Genomic DNA, 10,839 nt, shown 5'->3' on the forward strand with positions numbered 1-10,839 from the left:
TTTTCTTCAACAGGCAGGGTAACAGAGGCACAGACAGGTAATTATTGAACTTAGAACTAGAACATTTAAGTCAAAATGAACAGTTTGAAGCTTGAAAAATGTCAATTTTTACTTGCAGCGCCGGTGATATTCTATCCATTCGGCTCAGTGGCAGGAGACACTGTTAATATTGCCGTTGAGGATGAAAACTCCACACTTATCAACCTGTGGAGTCCTTTTGTGTTCTTCGGGCGCACGTACAACAGGACATTTGTGAGAATCTAGTTCTGTTAATACAAATGGTGAATGATTCAAATGTGGCATGGACAACTAATATCTTTTATTACCTAGGTTAACAATAACGGACACCTTACATTCAACCAGTCTTCATCACAGTTTATTTCTCATTACTTTCCCATCAATGGAAGGGAAGACATCATTGCTCCCCTCTGGACCGACATTGACGTCAGTATGAATGGCATCATCTCATATCAGCAGTACTCAACTGGGAGTGTTCTCACTCGTGCCACTCAGGATATAAACCAGTACTTCCCTGGTCTGAGCTTCACAGCTATTTGGGTCCTTGTTGCAACTTGGGATAGAGTTGCATACTTTTACCACACTGGCACGGTGAGTTAGTTTGTCATAACTCCTCCAGGCTCAAGGTTACAAATGTGATATTTCCAGAGATGCATGACAATCAATGTTCCCCAACTTTGCAGGAAACATCGTTTCAAGTGGTTTTGATTTCGGGCAGCGATTTGTCTTTTATTCTCATGAATTATGGTGACTGTGCTGTGGCATATAATATTATGCAGGTAAGACAATACTTCTGTATCAGTGGAACAAATATAACTTAATCATTTCTCTCAATAATCTGTGTTTTCCTTGTACAGGCTGGTTATGACACAATAAACTCCACAGCCTACTTTAAGATTCCGGGGTCAGACAATGGGAGCTTTACTCCAAACCTCAAGAACTCCACCAATGTCAATGTTCCAGGCCGATGGGCCTTCAGGGTGGATGGTGGACCAGATCAAAACAATCTGCAAGGTACACAATTAATTTGTAGTTAGGTGTGGCATAATAACAAGGTTCCTGTTGCTCAGCATGCACTACAATGCCAAAGTCACTGGTTCAGTTTCCAGAGAACATGCATGTTACTGCAAGAATTTATATCTTGAATTCCTTTGTATAAAAGCGTCTGCCAAATGTTACAATGAAACCAGATGCCAAATGTACCCAGAAACAAGCAAACAAACAAGTTTTAATAGTTTCACCCTCAGGCCATACAAGATGTAGATGAGTTTGTTTCTTCATCAGAACAGATTTGGAGAAATGTAGCATTCCATCACTTGCTCACCAATGGATGTTCTGCAGTGAATGGGTGCCGTCAGAATGAGAGTCCAAACAGCTGATAAAAACATCACAATAATCCACACCACTCCAGTACATCAAATAAGGTCTTGTGAAGTGAAAAGCTGCTCGTTTGTGAGAAACAAATCCATCAAGGTGTTTTAACTTTACACTGTTGCTTCTGAATGGTTCCAAAAGGTGCTGGATCTGTGCATATTTCTCTTCTGATTCAATCAAGATGACTTTTTTTAATTGGAGAAAGCAATATTTTGGATGGAGGACTTTGAAGACTAACCAGAAGCAATGGTTTGAAGTTAAAACACAGCATAATGATGGATTTGTTTCTTACAAACATGCAACTTTTCGCTTTACAAGATGTTAACTGATGGATTGGAGTGGTGTGGATTATTGTGATGTTTTTATCAGCTGTTTGGACTCTCATTCTGACGGCACCCATTCACTGCAAAGGAGCCATTGGTGAGCAAGTGATGCAATGCTACATTTCTCAAAATCTGTTCCAATGAAAACAAATTAATCTACACCTTGGATGGCCTGAGGGTGAGTAAATTGTAAGCAAATTTTCATTTTTGAGTAAACTATTCCTGTGATTAATTAAACATATTGTTTGTTTATGTGTGCATTGTTTCTCTTAGAAAATATCGTAGGAGTTCAAATGAGAGTTACTTCATTTTCAGACCTAAGAGAGAGTGCAAACATTGAGACTGTTTTAGAGAAAGTAAGTTACATTTGCTACAGAACATAGTATGGTGTTATGCAAATTATGGTGCTAATAGACATTCTGATCTTTCTGTCCATCTTCTGTGATCTTTATTTTAGCTACAACAGGAGCTGATCAAGTACGGCCTGCCAAACAACGTCAAACTGAACTTAAGAAGGGTGCAAAAGACTCAGCCGTAATATCAGCCTCGTACAAGGAAAGAAATTCTAACAGAGACCTGTTCATTAAATCTCTTGCATCAAATATACCTACCATTAAAATCTTAACTTACAGGGAAGCAAGAAAACAACAATAAAAAAATAAAAAAAACTGATCGAACATGTGAAAACCGGCATCTGCAGGAATGTCACTCTACAGGAGGGCGAACATTCATGTGTTCTCAAATGCAAATGACGTGTAGCAGGAGTTTAACCTAGATAACCTAGAGTATATGAATAATTGAAGTAAACCTGTTCTTCCTCTATGGCTCCATTCGCTAGAAAATTATAATATTTACTGTAATATCAACCTTTCTTGATGAGATATTGAAGCAAGAAGCAGTTTAGCTGTTATATAGTGAAGCATTTTGCTATTTAGCTTTAGCTTTGAATTTTCTCCTCGGAAAAGGTTGATGTTACATCCTGAGGTGTGTGGTAACTAAATTAAAAATGCCTATAATGTGAATTTAATGAATATAAAATATAATGTATATGTTCTCACCATGAGGAGACGGACCCATGCATATTGAGAGTTAGTGAGATACTTACACTTTACTATTCCAGTTTTTTACTTCAAAATTTCATACTTAATTCAGTTGCTGGCTGTTTCTTTATAATTAGTGAAATTTCTACACCATTTTTTTTCTTCAGTGTACATGCAGTGCTAAAACTTTGCAATACAACCAATTGTTTGTGATTTTATTAGATTAGGAAAGGAGATTCTTTATCTTCTAGTGGTAATAGTATGGGCTCAGTTTAAACTTAAACTGTTTAAACTATTATCTGATTACACACAGGCCTTTTTAATTCAGAAATCGCTGACATGGCTCAAGAGTGACATTGCCAGTGTTAATAGGCCTACTGTACACATAAAAAAGCCCACATACGAGGCTGTTTCAGTACATGCTGAGTGGTCTGTTGGGTAAATTGAATCACAGGATATGTCTTTTATTTTTTTATTAAAACACTACCTACACTCAAATACACCTCGTTTTTAAGTTACAATGTAAACAAGCATGTAGAAGCATTTTATTTCCGTGCTCATGTCAAGGGTTTAGGTTGGTGGTGAGATCTCGATTTGTTTAAATATTTCCCCATTTATCTGTACTTTTATTACAGTGACGGAGAAAGTGTCACTATCTCAACCTGAGCGATAGATATCATATCACAGTGAGATTTCCGTATCAAAGATCATTATAAAATCATGTCTCCATCTGCTGGTCAGCCTTTAGAAACACATAAGATTACACACTGTCCTATTCTTACCCTATTTCATGCGTTCATGTAATATTTTTTTTAAATATATTTTATACTTTATTTTATATTTTTCAATATTTTATTATTTTAGTTAATCTTTTAGTTTATAATGTTTACAATTTACCTTACTGAATTAAAAAATACATACATTTACATTTTTAAACATTAATTTTTTTCACGCTATGCTAGACTATTTAATTGCAGGTAGTCATGACAACTTAAGAACCGATTTTTCTTCTTCCACTTCTTTTTCATTCATATTTATAAGAATATTTCATATTCATGTCATTCATATTTTTTTGTCAAGAGAAATATATAAACTATATACAGTATATATATATATATATATATATATACTGTATATATATATACTGTATATATATATACAGTATATAATTTCATATAGTTAAAGCTGCATTCCGTAAGTTTCGCCTCTTTGTCGCCATCTCTGTTTGAAAACCTGGAATTACAGCTGTGTGCGGAATTATCTTCGCTGTGTGGGTTGTGAGTCGGCACGGCTCCAGCGTGGATGAATCTAATGTTCTGAAGAGTATGTGTCGCAGTCAGTCACCGCACCGGTATGGATCTTTACTGTACTTCGCAATCACAGATTCTAGCCTACGTCTTGGAATATGACCCAAATAAGAATTTAACATATATTGCCATCTGAACAAGTAAGTAACAAGTCTGCCATGTTTGTTCTGACCAACTGAGGAAAAAAGCATTACCATAAATCTCGCTTCCAATGGTGATTCAATCTAAAGATCGGTTAGCTCATATCACATAAAACCGTTCAAATTATTATTATTATTGCTGTATTAAATTTAGACCTGCTCATGTTACATCATATTTTATTTTTACGGCGTTGCTCATCATAATCAATCACACACGACTCTGTTGGGTTTAGGAATGCATTAGCCAATCAGAGGCGTTCAGATCAGTCATAGCTGAAACCCTAGAGTTTTGTTCAGACTGAAACTCGCGAATTTCCTCATCATAAGCAACAAAGTGCAGATGTACGAACGATGTAAGTTAGAGATTAATTTATCATACCGAGTATGGACAGCTTCATTGGTTATAAGAGGAGTTATGAGTGTTTAAACACTAGCTAGACTGACTGTTCTCATTTAGAGTGTGTTCTTTCACTGCATGATTCAGTCTAATAAAAATCTAATGTTCTGAAGAGTATGTGTCGCAGTCAGTCACCGCACCGGTATGGATCTTTACTGTACTTCGCAATCACAGATTCTAGCCTACGTCTTGGAATATGACCCAAATAAGAATTTAACATATATTGCCATCTGAACAAGTAAGTAACAAGTCTGCCATGTTTGTTCTGACCAACTGAGGAAAAAAGCATTACCATAAATCTCGCTTCCAATGGTGATTCAATCTAAAGATCGGTTAGCTCATATCACATAAAACCGTTCAAATTATTATTATTGTTATACTTTATTCTCAAATGATTAATGTTAACAACATCAGCATTGGTGACTATGAGTATAGTGTGTATAAGCGAGTAGATTTCAATTTCTGCACAGTCTAATCTAATTGTCATACTCTTCGAATTTCATATTAAGAAATTCGTTTAACCCAAAAAGCAAATTATGCTTTCTTTAAAATAAAAATCTTTGTAATCCCAGGCTATCTGTAAACAGAAGCACATTTATAACTGGAATATAATTTAATTTCCTTCACATGTGTTTCATAAACACATAATCCTTTATGGATTACAATCCACTATCAAAATGATACATTAAATTATTCTGGCTGCTGTGAGAAAAGACTATAAACGATCCGCCACCTGCAGGATCCTCACATGCATTAGCCTAGTAGCGGGACAACTTCTTTATGTTTACAGACCTGACGTAATGATGCAGTGCCATGCTCGAATTTCCCGCGAAAACCTACCCGTACCACTTAAATGAGAAAACATTATTATAAGCTAACCATTGTGAATCGGGCTAAAGTAAGGCGATAGTTTTGATCACTGGCTGGTTATGTACTTGCTCAAATATTGATTTCGGATCATTTTTAACCAAACAAAGTTACGGACTGCAGCTATAATCATTATCACACGAAGAGTGCCATTTTTTTTGCAAAAATCACACGTCATCTTGATTTTATACAACAGTTCAATAAACAAGAAGTTAATATTAAGAGACTTACGTTTTAGACACCATATTGCCTACTTTTGCTCTATTTTGCCAACAAAAATTGGTCCAAACAAAGCCACAGCCAAAATGGCGTCTGGTGTTTCGTTCCTGAATGAATCAACCCTTTAAATGATTCGGTTCAATCGCAATGACTCACGTATTAACAGTGACTTGCTGCCACCTACTGGTGGTTCTAATTTCACATTTAAAGTACCTTTTCATTTTTTTAAAACAATTTCAAATATCAGTATTAATGTTTTAGGATTAAAATATCAAAACATTATTTATGCATTTGTAACTGCAGGTTAAATGCATCAATGTCTTGCATTAAACTGTGTATATGCATCTAAATGCCACTTCAGATGCAGCTTCTGTGTTTCCTCTGCATTGTAAAAATTTATTTTGTTGGTATTTGTTTGGTAACAGCCCCAAATGTCGTATTATTGTAATTGACTTTATTTATTAAATGTAGCCTAAGCATTTGACACAGTTTGACACAATTTGACAAAGAAAAAAATATGGCTTTACAAAGATAAAAATGCCCATAAAGGGTAAAAATCATTTTAAACTTTTTGGAAAAGATTAATTTCTGTCACTGCTGTGAACTGACCACCACACAGAGTCAGCTGTCCATGGCAGTCCTCCAGCGCAACACACTATATCATCTGATTATCGTTATCAATAAAATCCCAGAAAAATATGGCACACCCCTAGGCTAAATATTTAATTCTTCTTTGCTTAGTGATTGTTCGGTACACCTAATTCACTGATCATCGTAAAATAAACTTTTATCTAGGTTTTCTCAACGATAAAGAGAACAAGACAAAAAAATATGAAATCATATTTAGGCTATATAAGGTTTTATTTTTTTAACACATTTTTGAAGGGGGCGTGGGGTGGGGGTGGCTTGTTCTGGGGAAGATCATTCACTCTGACTGGTTTCAGGTACCAAGCCGAAGATGTGCCAGTTTTTACACATTTGCTTATGCTGCTAATTTTGAATGGGAAGAAATGACATATTAAGTGTAATGTATTTAGGCTAATGTTTTGAGTTCTGTGTTGTTTCAGAATCCTATATAAGGAGCTCCAACCCCAGACATTTCCCCAGTCTTCTGTCAGCTTTGCGTCTTGCGGGCTGACAGGAAGACCTTCCATCCCTCCGTGAAGCCTCAGCATCTTGCAAGGCCATCAGGCCATGGTTGCATCTTGTGCCATGGCTTGAAGCAGCAGAACTTGCGTCTGGTGGTGCTGCTTGCTTAGGGATGCGTATGTCTCTGTCCCATCACTGCCTCTACAACATGACTGCATCAGTCCAAGAGGTCCCTGTCTCAACGGCACTGCTCACCAGAGGTTCCTGCCATGGCCAGCTTAAAGGCATGTAATGGGCGTCCTCGTCTCAGAGCTCCACTGCCCTGGTTCCTCTCATGGCTACCCACAAGTCCAAACTTTGATGTCCCAGAGGTTCCTTCTACAGTGCTCCAGATTTCCCAGTCTTGCTGCTCTGGTACCAGAACTTCCTGTAGTGTCTAACTGGTCTTCAAGCTCCAGGGACAGTGAGGTCCCTGCAAAGTCAGCTGGGTCCCAGAGGTTCTAGCAATGGCCACTCAGAGAGTTTCATGTCTCAGATGTTCTTCTCATGGCTGTCCCAGATGCTCTGCTCCATGTGATGTATGCCCCGGGTCCCAGACGTTTCTGTAATTCCCTTTTATGTTCCTATAAAGGGCTGAAAATAAATAAAAAAACATCTTGTTAATACATTTGAATTGTGATGCATCCCTTTTTTGCATAATTTGCATAACCCCCCCCCCCTCAAAAAAATTAAAAGATTGTATTTATCTATTCACAGTAAGTTGGTAAGTGCCTTTGATTGTGGTTGTGGTTTGAGTTAAGTACTCACAGAAGAGGTGAGTTCAACTAGGGTCTCACAAGATTAGGTGCAGAGAGAGTGAGCATTGAAAAGTGAGTATGAACCTCAGTGCTCCTTCTTTAGCCTAGAGAACATGAGGGAATATAATATCATAAGGTAACAAAGTTGAATTCTTATAAATTTATTACATAAAACATTTAGATTGCAAAAATTTTTATTAGCCCTTATTATTTAATTTGTATCATACTTTATGTAAATTAAGTGAATATGTTTGGGTTATTTATTTATTTACTTATTTTTATACTACTGTAATGTCTTATGTTCAGTGAAGATATCAATTAATCTGTTAAATACTTGTCTGATGTCAAAACGGAAGAAAAACAGCTTGCATTTTAAACTGGAAAGATTAAAAGGTGAAAAAAGATGACAAAGGGCGTTTTAGGGTTTGCTTGTCTTCTGTCATTTTTTACATCTTGTATTTTTATTGTGACTGCACGTCACTATTTTACACAGTTGAAATGTTCATGTCCTCCAGAAGGTGGCGATAGAGAAGCATCTCTGTGCACCGTCCCCAGGCCCGTGACAGACATTGATCAGCTTTATCACAATGTGAATGACATGCACATGATGTAAGCTAATAATAGCATCGCCATCATTTCGTTCAGGTATTTTATTTGTATCCTAAATGTGTTTACTCTTCAACTAGGTGTATAGTTAACAAAGACTAAACAAGATAAAATACTTTTTTTTAAAGTCTTTTAATTAAATATATTTTTTAAACTATATAAACATCTTTAATAATTATGCATTTTTTACATTAATTATATTCACCAGACTATATGTATATATTTATAACTATAATTAAATTACAATAGTTATAGTGAGACAAATATTTCCAGAGTAGACCATAATAGATTATTTTTCTACATGTTTGTTTGTTTGTTAGTTTTTTTATGTTCTCGTCAGATGAATGTCCTGTGCATTTTCGAAAATGTAAAATAAATAAATAAATAATGGAAAAGAAGCCAAGGGTATTATAAACCATGATACAGTATGTAGCCTAATGTATTCATGCAAAAGCTGAATAACTGAACGCCTTTACCAAAACTGCCCACTTCTGTTTATTTTGAGTCTTCTGCCGTATCTATTTAATTTAAGCGAAACTTCACTGAGCTCGCGTGACAGCCTAAGATTTGCTGTACATTTACATATGGTGGGGGTGGGCGAGTTTCGTCAATTAGACTTATTTCATGTTAAGTGATGATAACATAATTAGCATACCTTCTGTCCAAACTATTTTCCCCCTCCGGGCATTAACAATGAAAACGTTCAGTAGGTGTTTTTTTTTTTTTTGCATTTATTTTTTTTGTAGTCAAGACTTTAAGGTTCGTATCCACACATAAACTTTTAAAAATGAACCTACATTGAGACATTAAAAGTGTAAGTTTAATCTATAACATATTCTTTTTTATTTATTTATTTTTGAATTCATAAGTATCCATGGTTTTAATCTTTAGTTAAACAGGGTTTTTTTTTTTTTTTTTGTGGTTCAGCATGAACCTCAAATGCTTATCACATGAATGATCTCGACGCCAGATCGATGCATATTGGATGAAGTTAACTGAGGAGAAGTGTGACTGTGGGAGGGGTTGCCAAGCAGCAGTTCATTCACCTCATGCTCGCCGGACAGGTTAAATACCCCTCCCCCGACGCGCACTCGGGCACTCTCGAGTAAACCCTCAGAGACGAGCACACCCAGCGGGGCTGATCGGTGAAACTCATGTTTCTAGAGGGAGAACGGATTATGAACGCGTTCGGGCAGCAGCCGTCGAGCCAGCACACCAGTCCACTCCAGCACCACAACGCGCAGGACATCCTGGACATGACCGTGTACTGCGACACCAACTTCAGCATGTACCAACAGAACCTCCACCATCACCACCACCACGCGCAGAGGCCACCTGCGCATCCTTCCAGCTACGGACTCGGCGAATACACCTCAGCCACAGCCAACCCTTACCTGTGGATGAACAGCCCGGGTATCACCTCACCCCCCTATCTCTCAGGCCCGAACGGAGGCTCTTACATTCAGTCAGGATTTGGGTCGAACCAGCGGCAGTTTCTTCCTCCTCCTCCCACCGGCTTCGGAAGCGCAGATCTCAGTTGGCTGTCCATTTCAAGTCAGCAAGAACTTTTCAAGATGGTCAGACCGCCTTATTCCTATTCAGCGCTGATTGCGATGGCTATTCAGAACGCGCAGGATAAGAAACTGACGCTCAGTCAGATTTATCAGTATGTGGCGGAAAACTTTCCTTTTTATAAGAAAAGCAAAGCCGGATGGCAGAACTCCATAAGACACAATCTGTCCTTGAACGATTGCTTCAAGAAAGTCGCGCGGGATGAGGACGACCCTGGTAAGCTTGAATGCTCTTTTATTCACAAATCAAAAAATTCGACTTCGTTACGCGTGCATAATTATTACGCATTAGATTTCAGTGATATGCTAACATATTTTTTTTTCTCCGTGTTTCTTTAAAGGGAAAGGAAATTACTGGACTTTGGACCCCAACTGCGAGAAAATGTTCGATAACGGCAACTTCAGAAGGAAGAGAAAGAGAAGAGCTGATGGAAACACCAGTAGCCTGTCGGTAAAATCCGAGGACGCGCTGAAATTGGCGGACAATGCGAGTCTGATGAGCGCTTCCCCGCAGAGCCTCCAGAACTCTCCGTCCTCTAGCGAACCCAAATCGTCCCCTTCACCATCCGCAGAGCACAGCCCGTGTTTGAACAACTTTATCGGTAACATGAACTCGATAATGGCTGGAAACAGCAACCGGATCAGAAGCAGAGACGTCAGTTCTGGACACTTGGGGGATTTTACGCACAGCATGTCAGGACATGAAATTGCCCCTCCATCAGAACCGGGCCATCTCAACACCAACAGACTAAACTACTACTCAGCATCCCATAACAACAGTGGCTTGATCAACTCGCTCTCCAACCATTTCAGTGTCAATAATCTCATATACAGCCGGGACGGAACAGAAGTTTAGAGTTTGTGAACCTCTAATGTGCTCTGTGAGTACATGGACAGTCTGTTTTTACATTTCATTTCTATACACGCTCATCTCATTCGCACAGTTCATTTTCATTCAGATTGCCTGGTGTTGTGGGATGCATCAGCAAGTGGGTTTGCAAAGTGCATCATTTACATTTATTCTGCTATTGTTACACCAAACTGTGATACTTAACAAGTCCACACATGTCTATTTCCTAGGCCACCATAAC

At 37.9% G+C, this 10,839-nt stretch overlaps 1 protein-coding gene and 1 pseudogene across 1 annotated transcript; both read left to right on the plus strand.

The window, feature by feature from the left end:
• Positions 1-2,474, plus strand: part of LOC107549330 (uncharacterized) — a 68,108-nt pseudogene extending 65,634 nt beyond the window's left edge.
• Positions 2,475-9,293: 6,819 nt separating this feature from the next.
• foxi1 (forkhead box i1) lies at positions 9,294-10,604 on the plus strand. The gene is made up of 2 exons (XM_016230386.1): positions 9,294-9,965; positions 10,090-10,604. Exons 1-2 carry the CDS (start codon positions 9,332-9,334, stop codon positions 10,602-10,604), a joined length of 1,149 nt encoding a protein of 382 aa, XP_016085872.1. The 5' UTR covers positions 9,294-9,331.
• The last annotated feature ends 235 nt before the right edge of the window (positions 10,605-10,839 follow it).

The sequence above is a fragment of the Sinocyclocheilus grahami genome, unplaced genomic scaffold, assembly GCF_001515645.1.
Source record: "Sinocyclocheilus grahami isolate Dianchi unplaced genomic scaffold, SAMN03320097.WGS_v1.1 scaffold369.1, whole genome shotgun sequence".
Classification (NCBI taxonomy): Eukaryota; Metazoa; Chordata; class Actinopteri; order Cypriniformes; family Cyprinidae; genus Sinocyclocheilus; species Sinocyclocheilus grahami.

Bases quoted from the DNA above. Each gene is read 5' to 3' on its own strand.
- foxi1 (XM_016230386.1), top strand. From the start codon at position 9,332: ATGTTTCTAGAGGGAGAACGGATTATGAACGCGTTCGGGCAGCAGCCG. The intron at 9,966-10,089 runs GTAAGCTTGAAT...GTTTCTTTAAAG, and splicing joins GCGGGATGAGGACGACCCTG to GGAAAGGAAATTACTGGACT.